The sequence below is a fragment of the Electrona antarctica genome (assembly GCF_951216825.1).
Source record: "Electrona antarctica genome assembly, chromosome: 6".
Taxonomy (NCBI): domain Eukaryota; kingdom Metazoa; phylum Chordata; class Actinopteri; order Myctophiformes; family Myctophidae; genus Electrona; species Electrona antarctica.
In genome coordinates, this window is record NC_136811.1 from 40,911,312 (window position 1) to 40,937,501 (window position 26,190).

Consider the following 26,190-nt stretch of genomic DNA (forward strand, 5'->3'; position numbering starts at 1 on the left):
AGATTCAAAGTACCAGTAATAACAATATTTAAAGTAAAGGCAAGACGGACAAAAACTACATGTGGCTCAAAGACATTTCATTTCAAAACAAACAGGCAGAAAAGACGAACAAAAACAGGGCTGACATCCAAATATAACACAATAGGCAACTGACTGATAATGAGTAATGACAATACAATAAGTGAAAATAGAAGTCCACAACAAACATACTGCACTGTGTGAGATCAATAGATCCCTCTGTCTACTCACAATGGTGTTGTTGTGGCACTCCAGGCAGACGTCTGGTTTGTTGACCCCGGCACAGTTGCTGTGTTTGTTGCAGCTGCACTGAGAGGAACAGTTCTCCCCGACGAAGCCAAAGTGACACTGGCACACCCCCGGGGAGACACACGTGCCGTTCACACAGCCCTGGGCGCACACCGGCTCACACTGTCCCAGCACACTGAACGAAGGGAAGTGGGGGAAAACAAAAAGGACAAACACAAAGGTATCTAGGGTCAACATTGTCCAGGTATTGTTTCACAGGGTTAAAGGAGAATTCCATACTAAAAGGCTTTCTTACCTTTCTTTGTAGTTGTTACGTCCTCACCAAAGAGGTCCAGGTGTTATTTTGTGCTCCTTATTGGCTATTTCCCCTACCATAAGCCCTAAATGAATCTCATTGCATTGAATGGGAATTGAAGGCTATGGGGTGTCGCTTATTTCCATCGCTCAAAATTATTATTTTTTTGTATATATCCTCTCTTCATAATGTAAATAATATCCCAAGCGGCACACTTTACTACTTATTTCGATGGAAATAAGCGGATCAGCACAACACCCCATAGCCCCATTCAATTCCCATTCAATTCAATGCAATTCATTGAGGGCTTATGGTAGAGGAAATAGCCAATAAAGAGTTTTTGCACAAAAAAAACCACCTGGACCTCTTTGGTGGGGACGTAACGACTACAAAGAAAGGTAAGCAAGGTAAGAAAGCCTTCTAGCATGGAATTCTCCTTTAAGTCGATCGTCATTTCAAAATAAATCCTAACGGGAGTGATGTCAGACCCTAACGTGCATCACCTGTTAAGTTTTATTTTGCCATGATGAATGGCATATCAACCTGTTTTATACAGTATTTGATACAAAAATCACACCTGTGTGAAGTGAGGGGCGCTCTTATCATCGTACATCATCATGATGTGAAATAGACACTTTCTCAGACACTATGACGTGAAATTCTCCATTCATTATTAATGGGAATTTGTTTGTTTAAGGCGAAGTTTGTGGACGGTAACCAAAAGCTGGATGTAGGAGGAGCTAGCGCCCCTCAATAATTTGAAAGAAATATTATAATTTTTTATGAATAATTATGAATTATAGTCTCACATAGCCAGAGATCTCTGCCTACTGATGATATTTAAATGCCAACTGATGATATTACCTAGAACTGGTGTGTGAGTGCGAGTCCTTCATACTGGGACAGTATCAAGATTGATTGTCAAAGCAGTAGGCATAGGTTTGTTAGTGGTCGTTCTCGACACACCAGGCATATCGGCAGGTGGAGATCTCAGATCGTCTGGCTACAGGAGACTACTATGATAAAAACAAAATGTCTTTTTACAGTGATTTTTTTCCGTTCTCTCTCAACAATTAATGTTAGGCTAATTCCAGACATCACCACCAGACAATCTTCCGTCTCCAACTATAAAAAGGCCTAGTAAGAATAGAACCGGCAGAAAGTCATGTGAATATGGGCCAGATTTAGCATGTCAGGATTAAGAGTAAGAATGACGAGTCCCATTATAGAAGGAATGTTCACTGATTATAATGACAAGAGAGCTGGGGTTCCATCGTATTTGGTGAATAAAGCGATTGTGACATTAAGGCGTGAGCTTACCTGCTGAGTATGTAGCCCTGTTTGCAGGTGCAGTGGTAGCCCTGGGGCAGGTCATGACAGTCCTGTGTGCTGTTGCAGTGGTGGTGGCCGTTGGCACACTCGTCTTCCTCTGGACAGTGGAGGAAAGACCAGCTGCTGTTCCTCAGTGGACACACTCCATCGCTCACACCTGGAAATGAGAACAACGTCAATTACAGAGTTCCTTTCAAATCTCAAATCTCAAGAGGACTCATGGCTTATTTTACCCACCGTCAAGTCCTCCCTGCAGGCAGCGGCCGGCCCCGTTGCCTCCACGGGAGGCGCACCAGCCGCACTGGGGCCTGGCGATGCAGTGGGAGCACTGGGTGAGCTGGGAGCACTGCGGTGAGCAGGAGTCGCCGCCAGAGAGAATGCGCCCACACTGGCCTGCCTCACAGCGCAGTGGCACGAAGGACGGACTCATACACTATAACACACAGGAGAGATTCCAAACATGTCATGTAATTGAACCTAATCTTACATCGCTAAACCTTCAGTTATCACTTTGACATGTGGTTATTTTGCTGTTGCACTCATTATCAAACGGTATCAACGGCATCGACTGAAAACCCCAAATGCTCTTGACACTTGGTTAATTGCAGGACACCCGTCATCGTGTGTGGAAATACACAGTGACAAATACCAAATTATTAGTATTATTAAATAGAAAAGGAAGTGAAGAGTTGTGTACAAATTAGAAAATAGACAGTCATACCTGCTGCAAAGCCATGCTCCACACACAGTGCTGCCAGCCCCCATCAGAGCCTCGGGAGCCCAGGCAGAGGCTGCAGTTGTGGAGGCTGTGGCAGGGTGGAGGGCATGGCAGAGGTGGGGAGGATTCCACCTGCATTGGGGAAACGTTGAGCAAGGCGTAGCTGAAACACGTCCAGTCGTAGGTGGGGTTCACGCTCAGGATGCGCCTGGTCTCGCCTGGATGTATGCAAGTACAGTCGAGGAGTTAACAGTGGTGAGTCATTGTAAGCAGCTCTGGCCATAAGAAAGAGTTGATACGTTCAGGAATTTTGTGTTATGGTAACAAAGGGTACATTTGATAGGGTACTTAGCTGTAACAATTTTATTGAAATAAATTCTAGATTAGTTTTAAGTGTCTCTACAACACTTGATGTACCTGTGCGTTTGAACTGGCGAGTCCACATGCATTTGCCTGAGGCGGTGCATTTGGGGCAGTCGGAGGCTTCACAGCTGGTCTCAGTACAGTTGCTGGACAGGAAGATCTCTCTCTGGTTGATGCGACAGTCGTGCTCTGATGTACAGCTGACTGAACTGCTGATACAGGCCCCCTCTGGACAGTTGGTGCACCACTTGCACTGCAAGGCAGGCTGGAGAGCCAAGACAGAAAAAACAACCAAAACAAACAGCAACACTTTAGTCAGTTTTCAGTTTATAGCCGTCTGTCTTTACTCCTCATTGCTGTTCCAATGGATCCAATGTAGTTATTTAGTAACATGTTAAAACTTTCCATTGGTTAAATATTCATTTAAATGAAAACTTGTTTTCATTTTGAAAACAGCTGTACTACAAGCCAATGCCTGACTACCACAAACGGTGCAAAATATGACAAACCAATTTGCAAGTCAGAATTAACATTTGATCTAAAAGCATTAGCCTTCCCCTGTAACTTGTTACAAGTTAAGTTATGAATAAAAAGGCTATATATATATATAGAGAACTCTGGTCCCAGTGGCACGGTGAGACTGTGCTACCTGAGCTGGACTGGAGAAGGTCCTGGGGTGTCTGGCCAGACATTCACTGCAGGTTTTCAATCTGCGACACTGGTCTGGTTGTCGAGGTGTCGGGGAGCATGGAGAGAGACCAGTAGGACAACCCATTCTGCCAGAGAAGGAGGAGAAGATTTTAGAATAGTCTTATTCTATTTTATCTTTATTAATCAAGGCCAGCTGAAATTGACTTCATAACAGTATGACGTTAATAAATAGATTCAGTATATACTGTACACATGGATTCAGAAAAATCATAAAAAAAACTGGACAGACATCCCAATCTTATGCAAAACTGGCAAATAGTACAAGATGACCAGCAACAAATAAGTGATACTGACAGGACATTTTGTCCTGCCAACTTATCTTATTACCCACCCATCTATGTTTAAATTAATTGCATTACTAAAATCTGAAAAACAAAAAGTAATCTATAAATTGGGTGCTTTTCTGAAAAATGTTCTTCCACTGTTCAAATAGTGAAAGCCTTTCGATATGTCTATGTATATTGTGTATTGTAATGTATACTTTTTATTGTATACTTTTATGAATCTGTGCTCCATACCATGTGATCATGGTCGTGAGTTAAATAAATGATGAGTTTCTTGCAACAGACGTTTAGACTCCCACAAATTTTAAATGCTTCCAGCCAACAGTGTCAAGTGTCAAGACTTGCACTTAGCGTTCAGTTTACTTTAGCACAGGATTGCATACACAAATATGGTGCATTGCACTGCCACATACATAATTATGAGTCTAGGGAAAAACCATTCCCTGGGTTAAACCATTATCCTCAGGGTTTTACAAGTCTGAAATTAAATGAGTAGAAAACTTCCGTTTAGCCTGTGCAGTCGCGCAAATAATTCCTACAGAAAACCAAATTAGCCAAAGCCCATCTATCTCGTCCAGTCTGAAGAGCAGATGACAGCTTTCTGTTCTACATTTGTACAGTGCTGAATTACAGATTATGTAGCTGTACATTTGTACAGTGCTGAATTACAGATTATGTAGCTGTAGCATTCAACAACTGTGGAAGAGATAGTGTGGCTTGAGAGACTACACTATACACACTATGTGCCCCCTCTGTGATAGCGCCACAAATGTTTGATTGTGGAAAATGTGAAGGTGAAAGAAAAAGAACTTGGCATATTTTTGTAGCAGCCGTCTTCCCTAGACATTTCAACATAATTAATGTTGAAATGTTTTGTGCCGCCACTTTTGAAAATTAGTGGCAGCAACATTGGCTTGGCTTGCTATGCTTTAACTTCACACTATTGAAAATCAAATTCAGGCCAATCCGTCCAGCTGAAAAGAGCCACCAATTAAAAGCATGGCAACTAGTTTGGAGCACAGCTGGGCTGTGTGAGCTGCTTTGTTTCCTAGAACAAGAAAATGAAAGATAGAAAGGCTCTGTTTAGACTCTGTGCACACTGAGGACAGAAAGCATTGTTGAGCTTTATCAGTGAGATGTAAATTAATTCTCTGTCTCCTCCTGTTTGTTAGGAGCATTATGCTATGCTTACACTGGCAGGGACTTGATCAGAACTCATTGGAAATAAAAGACTCCAGACACTTTGTCTAGTTATTGCTGCTGGTGTGTATGCACATCATTCGAACAAAGATGTTCATTTGGCCCCACTGTGAGTGGAATAATGTAAGACCTCTAACTCAGGGCAATACTACTACGCAGGTATTCAGATTGTTTCGAATGTCATACCTTTCAGCAGTATCTGATGAGGCACACACACCCCTACACCAGATACAGCTGCCTGTGGTGGCGTTACAGGCCTCTGGCGTGGGCAGCAGGGAACAGGGATCAGAGGGCACGGTCAGTGTCAGCAGGCGTCCCAGCGTGACGCCGTTGAAACCTCCCGACAGGAAGAGGCGGCCGTCCCAGCTTGTCATGGCCAGAGACACTGAACGGTTGATTGGCTCGCCCACCGCTGAAGCTGATAGAGGGAGAGAGGGAAGAAGATACAGTGGAAGATACAGTGGTTTGGAAGTAAGAGTGGTTTGATTAAAAAAAAGCAGCCACAGAGAATGAAATAATTAAGATGGCCATAGCATGTTTAGAACATTTATTAGAAATCTTTAAAAAGACCTGCCCTGGCTATAATGAAGGCCAAGGAATAGCACTTAGCCAATAGTTTACGGAGATGTTTTTATAAGTCTATACGTTTTCTTATCTGATCTGGACCAAATTAGTTACTATTTTACAATGATTTCAAATAGTTTTACTCACTTTGTTCATAATTTATAATAATAAGTAAACAAAGTCAAGTTAATTACCTGGCTGTATCCAGGTGTTACAGTTGATTTGGTAGAGAGACACAGAGTTACTATAGTCCTCTGCTTCTGTCCTCCCTCCAACAATAACCATGGTGTCTTTGATCAGGTCTGCCGCATGGAAGAAACGAGACAGGGGCTGTATGGGGAAGAACATATCACATTTAAGACTCTTCTCTGTATATCGTCTCATAAAATACAACACATGCTCACATTAAAATGTAAAGGATAGAGCCTGACCAATGGCATATTCTTGATTTTTCATCGATAGCAGCTAAGCTACTCTTCCTGGGGTCCACAACAAACATAACAATACAACACACAATAAAAACATGTACAATCTTGAAAAAATAGATTCAAAATACGTGTACCATACTGCCTAGTGCCTACACTACACTACCTTGTTTCCCTGTGAGGGGACCAGCAGAGACCAGGTGAGGTTGGGGTAGTACAGGCTGTAGAGTTCTCCGGAAGGCTCCACGGTCTCCACGTGGAAGCGGAAGCCTCCGAACACATAGACGGCATCAGTCTGCTCATGGTACACTGCTGAATGGCCATACAGACCTGAAGGAAGATGCAAAGACAATCCAGTGGTCAGTCAAGAGTGAAGCATAATCTCTGAACGAGACTTTATCATACAAAACGCTGTCATGTATAGTGGAAGTGATTATATGCCAGTTAATTATAAGCTATGTAAACACTAGACTATATAACACTATATTACAGCTTTCAACACACAAAGGCCCCTTTTCCACCAGGGATTGAACCAGTTCAGAGTGTTTCTGCTGAAACACCCTAAAAGTTGGTTCAGAACTGGAACAAAAAAAATGGCCACCGGTTCAGGAACCAAAGTTATTTGGGTGGAAAAGGGGCCAAAGAGTCATGCAGTTGCACAAGAGTGCTGTAAAACACAACGCCCATTTGGTTTATATAAAAGTCACAGGATAGGGCAATTCAGTTCAACAATTATTAAAAAGCACCAGTCTATTAGAGCTCCTCCAGACCTGTGGGAGGTGTCCCGGTATGAGCGGCGATGGTCCAGTTCCCAGAAAGGAGACTAAACTCCAGCAGGTGGTGGTTGAAGCCATTCTCAGGCGAGTAACCTCCGATCAGTAGCGCAGAGGTATCTCGGCGCACCGTTAGAGTGTGGCCTGCCAACGGGGGCAGCAATGAGCTCTAAGGGTGGGAGAGGAGATCGCGGTCAGTCCACAGGCATTTATTCCCATGGGCCATGATCCAGAAACCGTTTCATTTCAAAATGCTCTATATCCATTTTAGCCATAATGTAGTATAAGACATGTATATGTGTATCCCATTCCAGAATGAAACTCAATTTTGTATCACCATCTCACCTTGTACTCTCTCCAGACTAAACTACTGAGGTTGAGACTCCAGGTGTCCATGGCAACACCCTTCTCGGTGACGCCGCCCACCACCATCATAAAGGTGTGACTGGCTCCCTTGCCACCAGGGAGAGGCTCATGATTGGTCAGCAGGACAGAGGCGTGGTGGTAGCGAGGGATGGGGGTGGAGCCTTCTTCTGCTGAGCTCGTCAACATTTGTGTCCAACGGTGCTCTGACACTGAATATCTGAACCGGGCAGCAAGCATGTATGTCACTCATTCATTCAGTGATGGACATACAACGTATTTACAGCCTCAAATTGTAGCTTTAACCCAGTTAGACCTGAGGCCGACTCTAAAAATGTGTTCTAAATCAGTTTTCTGAAAAACTCAGTGTTCAAAAGCCACCAAACCCCATGTCCAAATATCTTGTTCCGGGGACCCCCAGAAGCAAAGATTTGAGTTAAAATGTTCGCTTATATTCGCAATATATATTCAAAGATTTGCACAAATGTTCCACGATGTTTTTAAATAGAAAAAAAAAGAAAAGATAAATAGAAAATCTGCAAGTTCATAGCACGACATGACAGACTATGAGCTTGTATATTTGCTATTTTTGAATAGCCACAGTAGAAAACAATGGTTAAAAACCTAACTGACACAGATGCGGTTAATATGGCAAATCAATAATAAAAAAAGGATCTTCATGATATAAGATGCCATTGTTCACCTGTAGACATTCCCCAGGATTCCCTCTGAGAGAGAGAGTCCCCCATACATCCAGAGGTTGCCCTGGGGCCCAGAGAGCAGAGAGTGGCCCATCCTCTGGAGGAACCTGTGAGCTTGGTTCTGTGGGCCAGGAGACAAACACACAACTGGAATGTTAATGTTAATAATGGTTCTGTTTAATACATAGTTGTGTTTAGTGACTGTGATTACATTGTGCTTGCTATGTATTTTAGATTATATAATAAGTTGGAGAACACCGAGGCCATTTTAATTTACTGGTGGTATCAGTTATGTGTTTTTAATCATTACTCCAAATAAAGATTTCCCCTCTGAAATAAATACTATAATTATTTATTTATTTACATGGTAACCCACAATTGCCCCTGGAAATAATTATGTTGTATTGTATTATACTGTAGATGTGATAACATGTTTCAATATAGCTGTTATGCCATTATAAGGAAAATTAAAATAAAGGGATTAATTTACTATGTGACCCTGTCTTGTGCCTACCGTACAGAAAGGCTAATAGGAAAAGAGAGCAAGGGAGACTAAGGTTTGAGTGCACGTGCAACCATATTAAGTCGCTTACCACTGTGAATTGTGTGTTCAATAGTGTTTCCCACACCAAGCTACTGGAGTCCACGGGAACAGAGCAATCGGAGCCACCCCAGCCATCGGCGCACACACACACTCCCAGCGACTGAGACGAGCAAAGATATCAATCAGCAATCAATTAGCTCTTCACAAGTACACATTGGTAGACTGAATATAACTCAGCAGTCTCAAAAAGCATCACAGCGCTTACTATATTACAAGATCCTCTTCCCTCTGTGAGTCCACATTCCTGGGGACAGATTGGCTGGTCACAGTGAGGCCCGCCTTGGCCCTGGGGACACTGGCAGAGGCCTCCTTGGCACTGGGCGTCTCCCTGGCACACCGGTGACGCGTCCTCACCGCCGTCGGCACTCTGGCCACAGCGTCGCACCCAGTAGGAAGCGTTGAAGCCCTGGGGTTTGTCTGAGGACACGTTGGCCTCAAAGTAGACCGAGATCACACCTGGTGGTAAAACAAAAGATTAGAAGTGTTTATTCTGTTCTGTGCTATCCAACCATTCGATTTTCCAATTAAAACTATAAAATGAACAAATCTGTGCAATAAATACAAGGAGAAGGTTGCAGTTATTACCCGAGGTGGCCTCCACTGTGATTGGCTGTGTCCTGGTGGTCCCACAAAACGCCCCAATCAGATTGTGGTCTGAGTGCACCACTCCGTTGCCCAGGAAGCGAGGAAGGCCATCAAAAACATAGATGTAGGAGCTCTGAGAGACAAACGGGGAACGTGTCATGAGGATTATCATACATTATATTACTTGTGTCCTACAAGCATTTGTGTGCGTGCATGCATGAAATTCTCTACTGTCAACAATTCAAAAGCAACATACAGTAGCAGTTTGTTTTAAAGAAGAGGTCTTAGATGATATGGCTCAATGAGTCAATGACTCATCCATAATGTGCAATTATTTTGTAGAAGTTGATATCAATATTAATGATTGAGTGAAATTGCCCACGTGGTCCAGTCATTACTCACAGCACACTGCGTGTGGGAGTCTGGGTGCAGCGTGAGAGCCACAGGCGGACACAGCTGGCCGGGGAGACATGGAGCCAGGTTCTCGGTCACAGACAGAACCCACAAGCAGTGAGACAAGCCTCCCTTTCCCCCGATGCCTCCTCGCCACCCCAGAGAAGAGGAGAGAGGCAGGGGGGAGGTAGAGGTGGTGGAGAGCAGTATGGACCGTCCTTGACACTGGCGGAAGCATGTGCCGTTGTTGCTGAGGGAGAGAGAGAGAGACTTATTATTTAAGCAAAACAAAAGTCAGCATTGATGGGGAGAAATGTATGCTCAGACTCGTGTTTTGCCATGAGGTTGTTACTTTTTTTTACTACGATAAAGCACAGGGCCCGGGGCATTATGAGACAGTAATAAAACTTGGAAAACACAGAAAGACTTCTCATTTGTACAGCCTTTATTATCGTGTTGCTTCAAAACTAAGAATAATACAATAAAAATAATATATTCACACTGACGATCAACAACAGAATTGATGTAGGAGCCTGTGAGGTGTTTTCTCACCTGGGGTCTCCGTAGTATCCAGGAAGGCAGGACTCGCAGTGTGTTCCCTGGGTGTTGTGTGTGCAGTAGCACTGGCCCGTCTGGTTGTGGCAGTAGCCCTGCAGTGGGTCACCATGGCCGTTACACTCACATGGCACACAGCCGCCACCACCAGCCAGAGCCGAACCAAAACCACCTGGACGACAGTGCTCACAGTGGGGGCCCATGGTCCAGTCTAAACGCAGGGGCCAGAGAAGACAGGATATGAGAGACAGAAAGAGAAAAGAAAGAGAGCGAAGAAAAGAAAGCAAAAGACAGCAAAAATGTGAAAGAAATAAAGAAATAAATATAGATGTAAACAGAAATTCCAAGGCAAAGAAAGATAGGATGAAATGTACACACACAGGACAGACACCAGAAAGAGCCTCACCCTGACACTGGTCGCAGATCCCTGGGGCAGTGATGCAAGTGGAGTGGAAGTTGCAGCCACAGTCGACGTCACACTCTACCCCGCTTAGCACCAGGGTAGCAGGGTCGGATGTCCAGCCAAGGGAGCATTCACACTCGAACCGTGGGCTGCCGCTGCACTGGCCCTTGCGACACTCATTATAACAACTGGGGGAGAGAATAATATGTCAGAACTCAGAATTGAGATGCATTTTATTTGCCAAGTCCAGTGGCTGGCAATAGGGTTCAGAAGTATCAATATTGATAAACATGACAATGTATACATTGATTGAATACAATGGAACCATAAGCACTACAGTAGACAAAATAAACACCATTATACACATGAACAGTGATATGAATCAGTGATAAAATAAAGGAGTGAAAAGTGTAAATCATGCCAGTTCAAAATGTCATGTCACATTAAACACAAGAGTGTAAATTGATCCAAATGGACCCTTATGGGTTCCTTAAACTTAATTAATTTACAAGAACTTACAAAGTCTGGTGGGGGAGATAACTCAATGTTAACATATGTGAGATGGTGGGTCTTTGGTTGCCAGAGACCGTGATAGGTGGAGAAACATTATCGATGCCTTCATGCGATCGAAGAGCATAAGTAAGTAAAATGGTTTCTCCTTACGTCTGGTTGCAGTGCAGAGTGCCATCCCCCGTGTATCCCCTCTCACAGTGGCACTCGTAGGACGTGGGGGTGTTGACGCATGTGGCGAAGGGGTGGCAATTGTGGAGCCCCAGCCTGCACTCCTCCACGTCGGGACAGGAGGGATAGGACCAGACGGCGTCCCACTCGCCCTCGTCCAGGAGCTCCAGCCGTTCCAGTTCGATGTCCATGTCCATTTCAATGGGCCGCGGTGGGGCCAGCGTCTGGGGCTCCGGGCTGAAGGATGAGACATGGGAAATGTGAGAGATCACACAGGAAGGCAGCACATGATAACCTGTTTAGATTACGCCTGGATATTAACCATCTGAATACGTAGTAAAAAAAAGAAAGAAAGGAAAAAAAAAGAATAGGGATGGTGGGGTTCAAGAGGTTACTGAAACTGTAATTGCTGACTCTGAATGATTGCTATTCTGGTCATCAATGTCCCTTTGATGTTACCGTTCAAGAAAATTACATCACAATGAAAAGAGCAAATGAGATATCACAAGTAAATCTACAGTATTGTTCTTATTTCTACTCAGCAGGCAATCACAGCTACACTTTTGGTGTGTTTCCATTGAATGGTCATTTATTTCCTTTCTATTACTACCTCGTACTAGATAATTGGAGGTACTTCTTTTTGTGCCTGGGACAGACACCCAAGTTCCAAGCAGGCTGAGCACATTGACATTAGACTCATTTTGCATGGTACCAGAAAGTCCAATTACCTGACTTAGTAATGGTTTAGTAATGTTAATTTAGAAGACAAAATTGTGTATCATGATTAACAATATTTAAAAAGTTAAATATTATCAATATATATAATATTGATAATAGAGCTCAGTATGTACAGTATATATAGCAAGCTATATTCCACCGACTGCTGAAAAATGTAAACTGACATTAATTGCCAACACACTGTGACACTAGTAGGAAATCTGGCGCACAATGGTTCAGGTTTCTTACTTGGCAGCCCTGGCTTCATCCACAGCCACACTGCAGTTGTAGACAGAGGAGTCATCCATCCCTGCCCAATCTCCTCTCAGACATCTGTGTAAATGGGTGGAATACAGGTAAGGACTGGCAAAAACACAGCATCACTCAAGAGCTTCCGTACAATCATTAAGTCCTCTTTGTGAAAGAATGGAAGATAGGCGGCAGTGGCTCAGGGGTAGAGTGACCGGATGGCAACCGCAAGGTTCCCAGTTCGAACCCGGGACCCCCCAGAGTTAGTGTCGAAGTGTCCTTGAGAAAGACCCTGAACCCCAAATGCTCCCGATGTGCAGGTTGGCCTTGCATGGTTTCCTCCAGCATCGGTGTGTGAATGTGTGTGTGAATGTAATGCATAATCTCTGTAAAGCGCCTTGGATAAAGGCACCATTGACCATTTACAGGTGCCAACAATGCTGAATAATAACAATAAAACTAATGGCACAGTAGAGCACACATTGGTACAGAAGACAACATTGCGTGGGAAAGGGGAGAAGAAAACAATACACCTTGCTGGTATTCAGCCACTGATGTATACAATATCACATGACGCGTGGTCAAAATAGCCAATCTACAAGCTGACAATGCAAGCTCACAATGTGAGTCTGCGACGTGTTGTGAGTTTGTAGATTGGCAATTTTCGCCGATCTACACCATGTATTACATAGTAAATTAAGCATATAAGACTAAGCTATTTTTGAGAATGTCTGCCCATTTATTCACATTTCTTACTTTCCAATCGTAGGGTTGTTGAAGTCACCACACCAGCCACACTGGAACGTCCGCAGGCAGTCTGTGCAAGTATTCAAAGCCGAGCACTGCTTACACTGGGGCACTGAGTGGACACTGGGCAGTAGATGGAATACAAAAGGTGAATTATACACCACTGACCGACTGACTAATATTTACATAGAATGCGGTTTTCTACACAATTAGGACATAGCTATAACAATATTTTTTGTTTACTGTTGCCATGAAGGTAAGGAGAGTTAGAAAGAAAACTCAAACATGGACCTCATTGCAGTGCTTACCTGTCATACCAGTCTCTGCATTCTCCATACGGATACTTAGTGAGGTAGGCAGCAAAGTAGAAGCAGGCCTGGGCAGACTCACACCACGCACACTGGCTAGAGTTAGACAGACACTCCCCGCACGTCTTCCGCCTAGGATAGACAGTCATTTAATCTCCTGTTTTTATGTGTTAATATTGCGAAAACATACAAGTCACTAAGTATAATTTCCACTTTCAATGTTTGTTTGCTTTTGTAGCTCGCACCTGTAATGATTGAGTGAGCATTTTAAGTGAAAGTGTGTAACATTCCACCGAGAGGTCAACTCAGATTGCTGAGGTGAGATTCTCTGTGGTAGCATGGCTGCTTGCCAACTTTTCACTTGAGGCAAAATGTCATTGTTATGCGAGTTTGAGGGCAAAAAGTAGGTGGGTGGAAGCCAACTGGGTCAGAGGATTCAGAGATATTACTCACTGATTGCAGACTTTAGGACACCCCCCTGGGTCACGGATGGAACCCTCTAGCCTTCCCCGCCGGCTGCACTGGTAGTCGCCTTTCTTGCTGAAGTTGATTTGCCACTCGCAGTATGGGTCCTGCAGGTTAGACTTTTTCAATCATTGTACTCAATGTACTCATTCAGTCTGTCGACATTCAGTCAAAACGTCTATTTTCAACTTGAGTTCTGATGCCTTGAAAATAAGTAACATAACATTGTAAGTTTAACTCATCGCATAAACATTCATTTTGTCTTACATTTAGGCCGATATGTCCTTTAACACCGGAACCCATCACACAAAGGCAACGTCAGCAGCACAGAGACAAACAAACAGCCATCATATATCTCCCATAGCAACCTGGTTACCTGAGTGCATGCTGAGCAGTCCCTGTATTCCTCGCACAGCGTGCAGTGCTGTGGAGCCAACAGCAGATGGCGCTGGGTGGCTCCTTGCTCCTCGGGGCAGGGCTCTTCTTCTTGGTTGGCCCGCAGGAGGCAGCGAGCCAGGGACGGACACCAGCCACAAGACTGGTCCGACAGGCAGGCCAGGCAGGACGTGTACCCCGAGCAGAACCCCGAACGGTACGGCTCCAAGAACAGGAAGGAGATCTCCTAGAAAGAAATTAACCAGACTAAGTGACTAGGGAAGCAGGACAATATCAGATTCTACACATTTCATGGGCACCTAACAAGGACACTTCAATTCAATCAATTTAATTCTGTGTTAATCAATCAAATAATATGTCTGTTGCATGTCTGGTGAAATTCGTTTTTTTGTGCCCAAGACATGCCCAAAATAGGAACGCCTGGTTGAAATCGGTTGATATTAATGTAACTGAGAAAACTGCATCCGTTTTTCTTCACTAAGACAACCTCCTGTGCAACTGCCCCATGTGATTCGGACTTGGCACTCACACTTCCTCCCGGCAGTGCCGTCCTGTTCCAGATGAGGGCCATCTCGCTGGTTTGTCCCGAGCCAGAGTTGTTGAGGTAGCCCTCGGCCTGGACCAGGTAGCGGTTCCCCCGGGTGAGGTTGGGGAAAAGACGACTCCCGTCTGGACGGGTCAGCAGCTTCAGCTCCTTCTCCTGCTGAGCTGCCCAGCGACCGACCACCTCCTTCTCACCGCAACGCAGGGAGAGGAGGAGAAGGGAGGGCAGGCAGGTAGGACAGAAGGAAGAGTGGAGAAGGACTTAATAAAATAGCAATGTAAAAAATAAATAGAAATGCATCTCTGTTACCGTATGTGTCATTATTTCCAGCCATCCATTAACAATCTCATTTAAAAAAATAGATAAATAAAACATATCAAAAGCCAGGTTCTAAGTCTTTTGTCGATTTGTCCAAACAGGAGAAAAAGCTGTAATCCATAACTTCCATGATTGTTCTACTGGGATTGGAGTCCAGGTCCCCCCATATGAGAGACCAACTTTATACCACTCTGCCAATAAGGCATCAGGAGCTTCACCGAGTACCACTTCAACCACTAGGTGTCGTACCGACACCAGATCTACATTTCTCAATGGTAAGAGTAGGGAGAGATACTAAATGAAAAAATAATATATATATATATATATATATAATAGCCGCACACTCATAGCTGCCAAAGCCACACGTTTATTGGGGACACAGAGGAGAAACCAAAGTTTCCGACAGATATACTGCCTTTTTCAGGGTATGTATACGAGTGTATCTTCTTCAGGGAGAGCACCTGCAACCACTGCAGATGTACTAGTCATACCATAAAGATTAAAATAAACTTGTATTCATTCAAATAAGTTCCAGATTGCGAATAAGTGTCATTTCGAAACAGACGTCTCTTACCAGTTGGTTGGAGTTGGACCCCGGTGCCATGCGGGCCTCAAAGTGGAGCCTCTGGATGCGAGCCCACATGGCGACGGTCTCGATAGGAGGGGGAGCGGGCGGAGGAGCTCCCCACAGAGGGTGGATGAAGCCGCGGAACTGCAGAGCGACATCCATCTCCGTGGTGGGGCTTAGGATAATGTTGGTGCTTCGGAGGATGGATACCTGGGGGAAGTGGGGTGAGAATGGATGGAGGGAGGTGGAGGATGGATAGATAGATAGATGGAGGTGTACACCCATCAACAGAAGCACTACTCTCTACCGGCTGCTGCACACTGTCTACTTATGACAAAGTAAGCCTCTCTATGAGGATGTGGTAAAAAGCAGCAGGGGAGAATGGAAATAAAAGAGTATTAGAACTGAGCAATGAAAGAAAGTCACTTGAAATACACATGGCAGAAAATAAACAGTAAAAAGTGTGATTTGTGACATATATCAAATAACAAAAAAAGGCATTTAACAAGCTTTTGCCTGGATTACGATTAACAAACAAACGACTAAGCTTGTAGATCTGCTATTTTCGCTAAATGTTCACCTATTTTCGCTGAATGTTCACCTATTTTTGCTGAATGTTCACCTATGACATGCCCAGATGAGGGATGCTAAAGGTTCATGTGGTAAAATTAAGGGATTACAGTGTCAAAGCAGAAGACTTGGAGGGTTGAGTGGAAGCAGAGGAAGGAGGATGAGTGGGTGGGTGGGTGGGGGGGGGGGGGGGGGTAGTGCTGTAGTTACAACAGGATTTAGGATTTTGGGACTCCGTACCTTGTCAGGCTGGGAGTCGTTGCGGGGGTGCTGGAAGGTGAGCAGGTGCAGTCCCGGGACATAGTTCTCGGTGCGACAGGAGTGGAGGGAGGTTAAGAAACGGGTACGCTCCCCCCACCAGCCGTACGCCCCAGAGATCTGGTCCACGCGGCACGCACTTCGCTCTGCGAGACCGAGAGGGAGAGGTCAGCACACAACAGAAGACACACTTGACCTCTTATGAGATTATATAATGTATTTTGTTTGAAAAGAAAAACAAAGACATACAATGCATTTACTGGTCAATGGACTGAAACCAGTGCTGTCAATGCATCTTATTTGGGTGGTGCGTTCTCAAAAAAAAGAAAGGGTGAGAAAAGAGGTGACCTGACTGTACCCAAGCACTTTTTCAGCAGGAGAGGCAACTTGGATTGCAGTTAGACATGCCCATTGCTGGTCAATCGAGCGCAGTCGGGTCATCTCGCTTCATCTATTGACGCATGCCCCCCAAAAAGGAGTCTCTCCTATGTCACCTCCCAACTTTCTTTTTCGTCAAAGCACAATAAACCCCTCCCTCTTTCCTTTTCAGCCCTCCTTCCTCCCTCTCTGCATCTCACCTGACACCGGTAGGCAAGACTCGTTCTGGACACACCAGCCGAAGTCTCCAGGAGCGTGAGCCAGGGAGGGCGGGGTGCCACTGAACACCAGGCAGGACTGGCAGTCGGACAGGAAGCGTGCTAGACCCAGGCAACCGGTGCTGCCGCACTGTGGACACACGAGTGGTGGTTACGCATGACAAAGACTGCTAAAATCATGATACAAATGTTAGCTTATCATATCTGGGATTAATTGCGAAATAGCAGCGCCAAACGATTTTATAAGAGTTCCGAGATTCTGTCTATAGTCAACGCAATGCATTGATTTACAGCTTGCACATCAGTATTAGAAGAAAAAGAAACACAGAAAAAATTGAAGTTCATTCCACATTAAAGATGGGGTGCAATGGGGGGGGGGGGTCTTACTGGGTTGGACGGCTGGTACTCCCGACAGCGACCTTCACACCAGCTGCATTCAGGATTCTTCAAACACATGCTCTCGTCGGGTGCCTCAGCACATACAGCATCCTGAATGCACAAGGCACAGCATCACAGAGTGCACTACCAAATACCGACCTACATCTGAATTATTTGTCATCACTACCAGTCTACCACACCCCCTTCTGCCATGACTCCTTATACAGTGCCAACCAGTTCACCAATCTCCTCATGACCTCAACTCCCAGTGCGTTCACTCCCTGGTGCTTCCTGCACTCACCCTGCGTCGTGGATCACTGCTGATGAACAGCGGAACTTTGTAAGCCACAAGGTCTCCGCGGGCGACGCCGCTGTAACCCCCGGCAACCAGCAGTACCTGGCCCTCCATCACCGCAGCGACGTGAGAGTACCGCCCTCTCACGGCCTCCCCTCCTATGAGAAACACGCGATTATACTGTGTGTAGTGTTGACCATTTAAGCCATTATTGATACTTTTCGTATGAGTAGTGAAAATAGCAGATTTATTTTAAGATGATAATGACAGGTTGAAAGTGGTTAAAACCACTGTATAAGATGTGCAGTGTTTGTGATTGTACATGTTCATGTGTGCAGGTGAGAGAGTGTACAGTACATTGAAACATGGTCTACTGGGACTCACTGTTCAGCAGACTCTCCCCAGCAGAAACCCACTGGTGACATCCTAGGTGGTAAAAGAAGATTTCCTCATCGTAGCACTTCTCCTCTTGGTAATGAATATGCACATTCCCCCCTGAGAATTACAGGTTGCATGGAAAGAAATGGATAAAGAGAGAACGATTAAGCTTGATCAGTAGAAGAACCCTACTGTGTGATCTACTCACTTGGGTGTAGATGTATACTATACATGTGCTAAGAACTTTGGTTGATAGATTGAATACTTTATTAGCAGGATTGTTAACAGTGCAGGTAGTACGGTCAAAGTATGCTAAAAGGATAATACAATAAGCCCCAGGGTGCTGTGAAGTTTAAAATGTTCCATTTCTAGGTTGTTTGCAGCTTCATTACGTAACACCTGCCTCAATGCATCCGATTTGGGAAAGAAAAGTACTTTCCCAGATGAGAATGTAAAAAAAAGAAAAAAGAAAAAAACATTTACCTGCCAGTATTAATGGGTCACAATTCTTATTGCTGAGTAATGGTTAAACGGTCAATTACCAGCAATCACTAAAACAGAGCGATGCATTTAATTATCCACCGGCCATTGGTGGATGCTGTGTACATGCAACCCTGCAGCACCCACCCGGCAGTTAAAACAGGGAAATACTGTCCTGTCGTCGACACACTGGATCCAACCACAAGATATTAGATATCAGTCTGTCCTCCAACCGCCAGCGTGCCTGCACGGTGCCCCTGAGTCTCTGTACACCACACACTCACCGTAGACCACCATGTAGTTGCCGATGACGGTGGCCGAGTGGAAGGCCCTCTCTCTGGGACCTGTGGCCGGGAAACGTGAACGAAATGCCGTCCAGAAGCGCTGGTCGACGTGGAACGCGTCAGTGTTGTTCACCCTCACGCTGAACCTTGGATAGGGCACAGGGAGAACAGGGGGTTTTCCTACTTCACTGTACCTGCAGTCTCAGTCAAGCAGTGGTAAGGCAACTTTAACCCACTAAGATCAGAGGCTGATTCAACAAATACCTTCAAAATCAAATCAGTAGTTCAACAAATACCTTCAAAATTAAATCAGTAGTTCAAATTGAAGATTATTCAAAGTCTTTCAAACACATCAATATTTTTTTTACTTTACTTTACTCTACTTTCAAAAATAGCAGATGTACAAGCTCGCAGCATGGCACAACGTGATGCGCTGTTAGCTTGTATATCTGCTATTTTTGAATAACCAACTAAAAAATCGTAATGACACAGGTGCTTTCCTGGGTTTAATGTGTTAATTATGTTAGAAACTATGACAATGATAAATATTTAAGTATCAGTGACTAGAGGAGCTTACTAATTTTATTGCACTTTTTAATCTTATGTGAACATTGACTAAGGACAACGTTGACTATTTTCAACTACAATGGGAAGGAAAATGAAATTTCCCAAATTACCAATATGCCAACTCATTATGGAAAGCAAACTGTGATATACCCTCGTTCGTAATTACTTTCATCCATAGCTATACATACACATTGACAGTGGTACACTCCAACAGCGCATGTTCCACGCACGCACACACACACACACACACACACACACACACACACACACACACACACACACACACACACACACACACACACACACACACACACACACACACACACACACACACACACACACACACACGTTGTCTAGACTTTAACTAACTACACGCCTGTGCACCACCTGTGTGTATGTGTACCTGGCAGTGGTGGGCCTGTGGCCACCGTAGACCAGCAGAGTTCTGGAGGGGCTGTGGAACACCATGGAGTGTCCGGCGGTGGCGGGCGGCTTCCCCCCTGTGGACTGAACAGTCTCCCACAGCCCCGAGCCCAACAGATTGAAGCGGCAGAGAGAGGACGAGAACATGTCCTCCTCAGTGCGCCCTGCGAAATGTACAAATTCTAAGTAAATGTTTTACTCTCCCAAGTGATCTCTCGCACGCACGCACGCACAGTCACACACACGTGACAATACCTCCAAAAACATAGAGATGGTAGTCCACCACAGCTGCCGCATGATTGGCCAGCTTAGGAGCTCCAGGCGAATTTGACAGGCCGAGCTGCTGCCAGTCATCCTGGGCAGGGCGGTACATCCAGACATCGCTGGCTAGAGTGCCGTCGGCTAGCTCACCCCCGAAGATGACCATATTACCCTTCCACTCCACTGCCGTGTGGGAGTGACGAGCAGCCTGAAGCAGAGGAGGGGCGGGCAGAAAGCCAGGAGGAGAATGAGAAGTACATTATGGTGATCATGATGAATGAGTGCAATTGTGTTCAATTGAGTGCAGTGCACTGCAGGGATTAAAGCAAAACAAGTCTCACAACTGAAAGGTTTTGTTAGGCCAAGTCGCAAACTGCAAATTGTGAAAACAGCGTGAAAGGAGCCTGTCACACTAGTGCTCTGTTTCCTAAACAATTAGCACAGTATGTTAAATTATGATGTTTTGGCATTATCATTCTAAACTTCTGTTCCTGCTATTCTACATAGTTGAAGAGGCGTATTTATTTTCAGTATACGACTGTACTTACAGGGGAGTGACCGTAGGACCTGTTCTCCCACTGGTTGGAGGTGAAGTTGTATTTGACCAGGTCGCCTAGAGCTCTGTTCAGGTCAAAGCCTGAAACATATCACATAAGCAAGATTATTATTAAAACAGAATACATGTTTTATTCAAAAGGAAAACAAATAAAATAAAAAACTTGACCTTGAATATAATACACCACACTCTTATGCTGAACAAATTATGTTATGCGAATACATTGGAGCCGAGTCTGTAAAAAGACAGGTCTCTTGTTCACCACCAAATTATAAATGAAACAAAGTCAATAAAAAATAGATATACTGTTTTCCTCGAGTAAGCACTGTAGGTTTCTCACCTCCAAACATATACATTGCTCCAGTAGAGGACAGGTAGACTCCAGCAGACCCTGTCCTAGGGGGCATGTAGGGGTCACCTTCACTAACGCTCCACCACTGCCCCCCTCCGCTGTCGTCGCGGAGGCCAAGTTGGCAGCTCTGACCCAGGAAGCCTGAGCTACACAAACAGCGCTCTCCTTTCTGAAAGACAAAGAGAGCATGAGTAACAGCTGAGTGGCAAAACCCAAGCCCATGTCAAAAGCAGTTTTACAGAACCAGAAGATGCAGGGTTTCAAACAAAACTCAAACAAGGCCTCATTCAGGTATATCTCCCAGACTGTGGTGTCGTTTATGTTCACATGCAACAGTTGGAAATGAAATATGTCGAAAACAGTATTTCTGTCCATTTAGGCAATTCTTCCAAGAGTCCATTTCATAAAGGCATTACTTTAATAAACATAAACAACACAAGTAAGTCAGTATTTACAACCAAAATAAGCCTATTACATTATGCATCACAAAATAACATTAAACACATTATGTACTTGATGTACATTTCTGTACAATTATCTCCTCTGCTCTGACCTTGTCACACTGGCCGTGCTGGGTGCAAGCCTGGGAGGAACAGAGAGGGCTGGTACAGTCCACACCTCCCCAGCCCTGGTGGCACTGGCACAGAGAAGTGGCTGAATCACAACGACCATGGCCCCCACAGGCTCCGGGACACAAAGAGAAGGTGTAGGTGGCATTGAAGCCCAAGAGGTTGTAATTAGCATCACTGAAGAGGTGGAGCAGCATCTGATAAGGAGAGAGAAAGGGAATAGCGTTATTCAACATTAATTCATGACAAAATGAACTTTATTTACACATGTTCTTAATTTACTCAAAGAATCAAACAACTACTAGTAACTAGGCTATGCTCATTGCTCAGAATGCCCAATGCTGACAGAATAAGGCAAAGTCCAAAGAATAGAAATGCAAGCCTGTTAACTCATTTCATCAATGACGCTGTATGCCTTCTGACATAAAGAAAGATCTGTTCTGAACCATTTTTTTCCTCCTTTAGATATAGACCTATCTTTCTTTATAAATAAAATAACTTTCATAAGCCAAAATGGTACAACTATTAAATGTGGGTTGTGGGATAAGATTTAGTCTGACTACCAATATAAAGAGGTGAGGAGCAATTACATGTGGCCGTACATAATGCAATCTGCTGAGATTCATCTGCTGGTCAGAGAGAAAATGTGAAATACTATAGGAAAACATTGTTGCAAATCGTATTCTAAATCACATCCAAGTGGTCTATAACATTATTAGAGTCTGTGGTCTAAACCATTAGAAGACAGGGAAAATACAAAAACCGAGAGATTTAAATGGTTGTTATCACCTTGCCAGACTTGGCTTCCATGGTCTGCGGCAGAGTGTTGCCACTCAGACTGGCCAGAAGAGGGCTTTGGTATGAGTCTCCATCATACACAAATAGGTAGTCATAGGTACACTCTGTGTCCATGAAGGTGAAGTTCAGGACGATGCGGTGATTGTTGGTTGGAGCTAGCAATACAAAGAATAGGTGTGAGTCTTAAACGAACTAATTATATTACAAACAAACTAATTATATTACATGTCTATAAATCTATAAAGTGTATTCCATGTGAATTAAAGGAATACTTTGTGGATTAAAATGAGATCAATCTGCAATTTTTGAATAGCCAAAGCTTCAAATAGGGTTAAACAGATTTTGATATTATAGATAGATACCAACACCCTGGGGGTCTCGCTATATATGACTCTATATGAAATGTGTTGCTAATTAATTTACCTTTGATGAGCCACTCGCAGTTCCCATTGACAGAGTAGTTCCCTGGCCCATCTGTGACATAGCCTGGGGGTCCCCTCAGCACCTGCCTGTGGCCCTTACAGTCCCCTGCCCAGCATCCAGGGCCCCCGGCTAGCAGCAGCAACAGTGGCAGCAGGGACACAGGAAGGAGGGAGGCCATCCTCACCACCACCTTTTGGAAGCAAGCAATAACTACAATTTAGGCATTTAGCAGGCGCTCTTAACCAGAGCAACTTACAATAAGCACGGTAAACACATACATCCCAAATGCAGAGACAGTGTAGTGCCTCAGTAAACTAGGATCACGAGTAAGCCAAGAAACAATTACTATCAACTAGATGAGTTTGCAGTTGTTATGACGTGACGTTATGCAGTTTATTATTCGGCAGCCGAATAATAAAAGTTCTGAGAATTCAAATCAAACATTCTGTTCAGCAACTAAAAGGCAGTAATAACATGCAGCAAAAAATATATAATATAGACACGGTAAACTAAATTGTTTACAGGTCGAAAGATGGGGCCTGGTGTGTGCAAAGCCATCAGAGGGTATGGCAGGTAATGAAATGAAATGAAATGAAATCTATATTTACCCAGGGTATCTGGGCTAAGCTCAAGAACTTGTTTCCAGCCAGGCCCTGCTCATAGAACACATTTCATCGTAGTGGTTGATGCCTTGTTCAAGGGCATTTCAGCGGTGGTAATTTTAACGTGTCGGACGGCTGATTCGAACTGGGAACCTTCCGGTATCTAGACCGCGCCGCTATCCGTTCGGCCACCGCTGCCACAGGTCCGATTAGGTCTAGTTATGTTATCAGCACCAGTAGAGTGGGATCTGTTTCTGGGATAACATTGTTTTGGACCTGTGACAGTGAATCTCATGTTTCATACTGATCCAAGAGCCAATGTGATGCGACCAGCAGGGTCGCCGCAACAGGGAACAGCAGGGTTTTCACTACAGGCCTGGCTGCCAGGAAGGCTGATGCCAGCTTTATGGAACTAAATGGAACATTCTGACATTTTCAGGTTAACAGTCCTCAGTCTCATTAATACCGTTAGCAAGTACACCTGGGACAACAAAACATACATGCAGGGATGCTTGCTTCTGCAGGCACGTTCAATTTCATTTACTAATACATGATGTGTATAATAACGTTGGAAGAAAAATGTATGCCTGCAAGCTGCAATGCTGCTGTCTCTTCTTGCATTGATGAAAGCTAGGATGGTGATAACAAGCTATTCTGTTGCTACAGAGATACGTGCTGCAGTGCAACATACTAGCATCAACAGAAAACAAATGCCACAACCCCCTTGACTGTTTATTCACCTAGTTAATAGTAGCAAGTAACCTCATCCACTGCCAATGCATATGCATATCGACTTGGACATCGATTATCTTGCATGGGTACATTGGGTAGCTTTCTAGCCAACGGTCCATGTAGCCTACTGTGCAAACAACGACATACGCATACTGCATACATACATAGAAATAGGGGTTGTAAGATATTGCAATCTGCACGTCGCTGCTACAGCGAAGCGAGGGGGCTAAAAACACCTAGCAGCAGATAGATAGCCGCAGGATATCACAACAGACCAGGGAGACTCGGAGAGAGGCTATAGCTAACGGTAATAACGGCCACATTACTCACCAGTCCCCGTCTCTTCGGGCTCATTGCAGATTTACATTTTCGACGAAGAGCTTCACCACAGAAGCCAACAATTCGTTCGCTGGTTAGCAGCTTATGCTGCCTGGCGACGGTGTTGGGAGTCAACTGGGTTCACAAACACTGACTACACAGCAGCCTGTTATTGCTAGCCAGTTAGCCACCGTCGTTAGCCAGCTTGGCTAGATCCAGATGCGCAGTACCAACGTTAAACAGGCAGCAGCAAACGCCATAATGTGATAACTTATAAGTCTTCTTATTGATTAATTGTTAATAATGTAACGATTCAATCGTGTGCCACTGCATTATGCGCTATGCGGCCAGTACAGTAGCACCACAACCCCTGCGGTCCATCTCGGGGATATTATTATAGATGCCTCTTGTTTTGGTGATGCAGTCCAGTCGTTGCCAACACAAAAGGCAGACCTTTAACTGTTGTGGTTCTACACTGCCATCTACCGGACATATCTGACCTTGTTTTCCACATCTGGTCGCAATCCTGACCTGTGTACTACACAGTGTGTAGCATAGATATATGGTGTGTAGTACACTGTTTACACACACAAGTGGTACAGACAGTATAACGTTAAGTCTGGTGATGCGACTCACTATACACTCATGTTTGCTGAATTAGACGTGGACCTTTAACTGTATTACATAAGGGAAAGTGTTTGCCACATTATTATTATTATTATTATTATTATTATTATTATTGTTATTATTATTATTATCCATTATTTCCTCATGTGAACGGAACCTTACTACTGCATTCCTCAATGATGACAGCTAAATATCAACATCCCAAATATGCTGGTGAGCCATGTTTAAGTTGTCATAGTGTCTATAATCTGGATACAAGCATGCTTCTGTTCTGACTTCAATATTTTTTTGTACGTACTAATTTTATGTTGGTGCAAAAACCTACATCCGATATGAAACACTCCTGTACCTCAAACACAGCAGTATTATTTGAAGGTATACTGTACATCTAATGTAGATAATTACTGTACTTCTACTTTGGATGCTATATGTGCACATTTCCATTATCAACGTTGTAGGTGCTCTTTGGATGATTCAGGACATTTTATTTCAATGTTAAATTTTTTGCTGTGCTTCTGCCATTTATTTTTCTCACCTTGAATTCCCCTAGCTATCAGAACTTGTAAACCTGAAGTTGAAAATGGATTTGGATTATTTTCTGATGGAAATGTAAAACTGTTCTACACCTGCAACACAAACTATAAGCATTAGGCTTGGCTCAGGGAAGAGGACGCCCCTGCCATGCATAGTCCACCATGGGCACCGTTGGAGGTGCGACAAAGAAAGCAGGAAGACCATCCTTCTGTATGAAATAATTTCTACAAAGGCTGTAACGCAACATTCAATAACGGTGCATGGAATGAAACTCCACAATGACTTTCTTAATTGAAGTCCATGTAATTCAATCAACGAAAGCTGATTTCTGTTTTGTGGCGTGGCGAGTGGGGCTGTGATCGCACTGAAACCTTGTCTAATTTTGGAGTCATACGTCATAGACATGTTACTGATCATCATAGATGACTGATGTTACACAGCCTGGCCTAGTCTGAGATCCACAATGCATCCACACCACCATTCCTATATGTGTTTCACGAAATCCACATAATTCTATTTTCATGGTATTACTAGTTTAGTTTACTCTATTTTTATATAATCTTATTTGGGTCTTAGTTAGGCTATCACACATAGTACTTTCTGTTCATCTTTCTGATATGGCTAATGGGGACCATAATTAGAAAACAGAGCAACTGGAGT

General features: G+C 44.1%; 1 protein-coding gene across 2 annotated transcripts in view; it reads right to left on the bottom strand.

Annotated features, from left to right (window-relative positions):
• The window catches only part of megf8 (multiple EGF-like-domains 8), a 30,198-nt gene extending 5,490 nt beyond the window's left edge, over window positions 1–24,708 (bottom strand). The window contains exons 1-40 of one of the 2 annotated variants that reach the window (XM_079504169.1): window positions 24,382–24,708; window positions 22,718–22,907; window positions 22,286–22,449; window positions 21,481–21,693; window positions 20,916–21,096; window positions 20,568–20,656; window positions 20,014–20,227; window positions 19,739–19,922; window positions 18,769–18,914; window positions 18,011–18,121; window positions 17,633–17,784; window positions 17,341–17,442; window positions 16,936–17,083; window positions 16,340–16,503; window positions 15,536–15,739; window positions 14,629–14,829; window positions 14,080–14,322; window positions 13,692–13,810; window positions 13,239–13,370; window positions 12,940–13,053; window positions 12,184–12,267; window positions 11,200–11,454; window positions 10,540–10,724; window positions 10,131–10,344; window positions 9,588–9,828; window positions 9,186–9,318; window positions 8,806–9,056; window positions 8,590–8,700; window positions 7,999–8,117; window positions 7,278–7,515; window positions 6,930–7,101; window positions 6,326–6,489; window positions 5,929–6,064; window positions 5,357–5,588; window positions 3,625–3,751; window positions 3,030–3,240; window positions 2,616–2,830; window positions 2,132–2,327; window positions 1,883–2,051; window positions 250–442 (exon numbers count right to left, since the gene is read on the bottom strand). In XM_079504169.1, coding sequence (XP_079360295.1) covers window positions 250–442; window positions 1,883–2,051; window positions 2,132–2,327; window positions 2,616–2,830; window positions 3,030–3,240; window positions 3,625–3,751; window positions 5,357–5,588; window positions 5,929–6,064; window positions 6,326–6,489; window positions 6,930–7,101; window positions 7,278–7,515; window positions 7,999–8,117; window positions 8,590–8,700; window positions 8,806–9,056; window positions 9,186–9,318; window positions 9,588–9,828; window positions 10,131–10,344; window positions 10,540–10,724; window positions 11,200–11,454; window positions 12,184–12,267; window positions 12,940–13,053; window positions 13,239–13,370; window positions 13,692–13,810; window positions 14,080–14,322; window positions 14,629–14,829; window positions 15,536–15,739; window positions 16,340–16,503; window positions 16,936–17,083; window positions 17,341–17,442; window positions 17,633–17,784; window positions 18,011–18,121; window positions 18,769–18,914; window positions 19,739–19,922; window positions 20,014–20,227; window positions 20,568–20,656; window positions 20,916–21,096; window positions 21,481–21,693; window positions 22,286–22,449; window positions 22,718–22,907; window positions 24,382–24,405 — 6,741 coding nt within the window. In that variant the 5' untranslated portion in view covers window positions 24,406–24,708. Of the gene's footprint in view, window positions 1–249; window positions 443–1,882; window positions 2,052–2,131; window positions 2,328–2,615; window positions 2,831–3,029; window positions 3,241–3,624; window positions 3,752–5,356; window positions 5,589–5,928; window positions 6,065–6,325; window positions 6,490–6,929; window positions 7,102–7,277; window positions 7,516–7,998; window positions 8,118–8,589; window positions 8,701–8,805; window positions 9,057–9,185; window positions 9,319–9,587; window positions 9,829–10,130; window positions 10,345–10,539; window positions 10,725–11,199; window positions 11,455–12,183; window positions 12,268–12,939; window positions 13,054–13,238; window positions 13,371–13,691; window positions 13,811–14,079; window positions 14,326–14,628; window positions 14,830–15,535; window positions 15,740–16,339; window positions 16,504–16,935; window positions 17,084–17,340; window positions 17,443–17,632; window positions 17,785–18,010; window positions 18,122–18,768; window positions 18,915–19,738; window positions 19,923–20,013; window positions 20,228–20,567; window positions 20,657–20,915; window positions 21,097–21,480; window positions 21,694–22,285; window positions 22,450–22,717; window positions 22,908–24,381 lie in introns of both variants that reach the window. The other variant, XM_079504168.1, reaches the window with a different exon arrangement.
• Window positions 24,709–26,190: the final 1,482 nt, after the last annotated feature.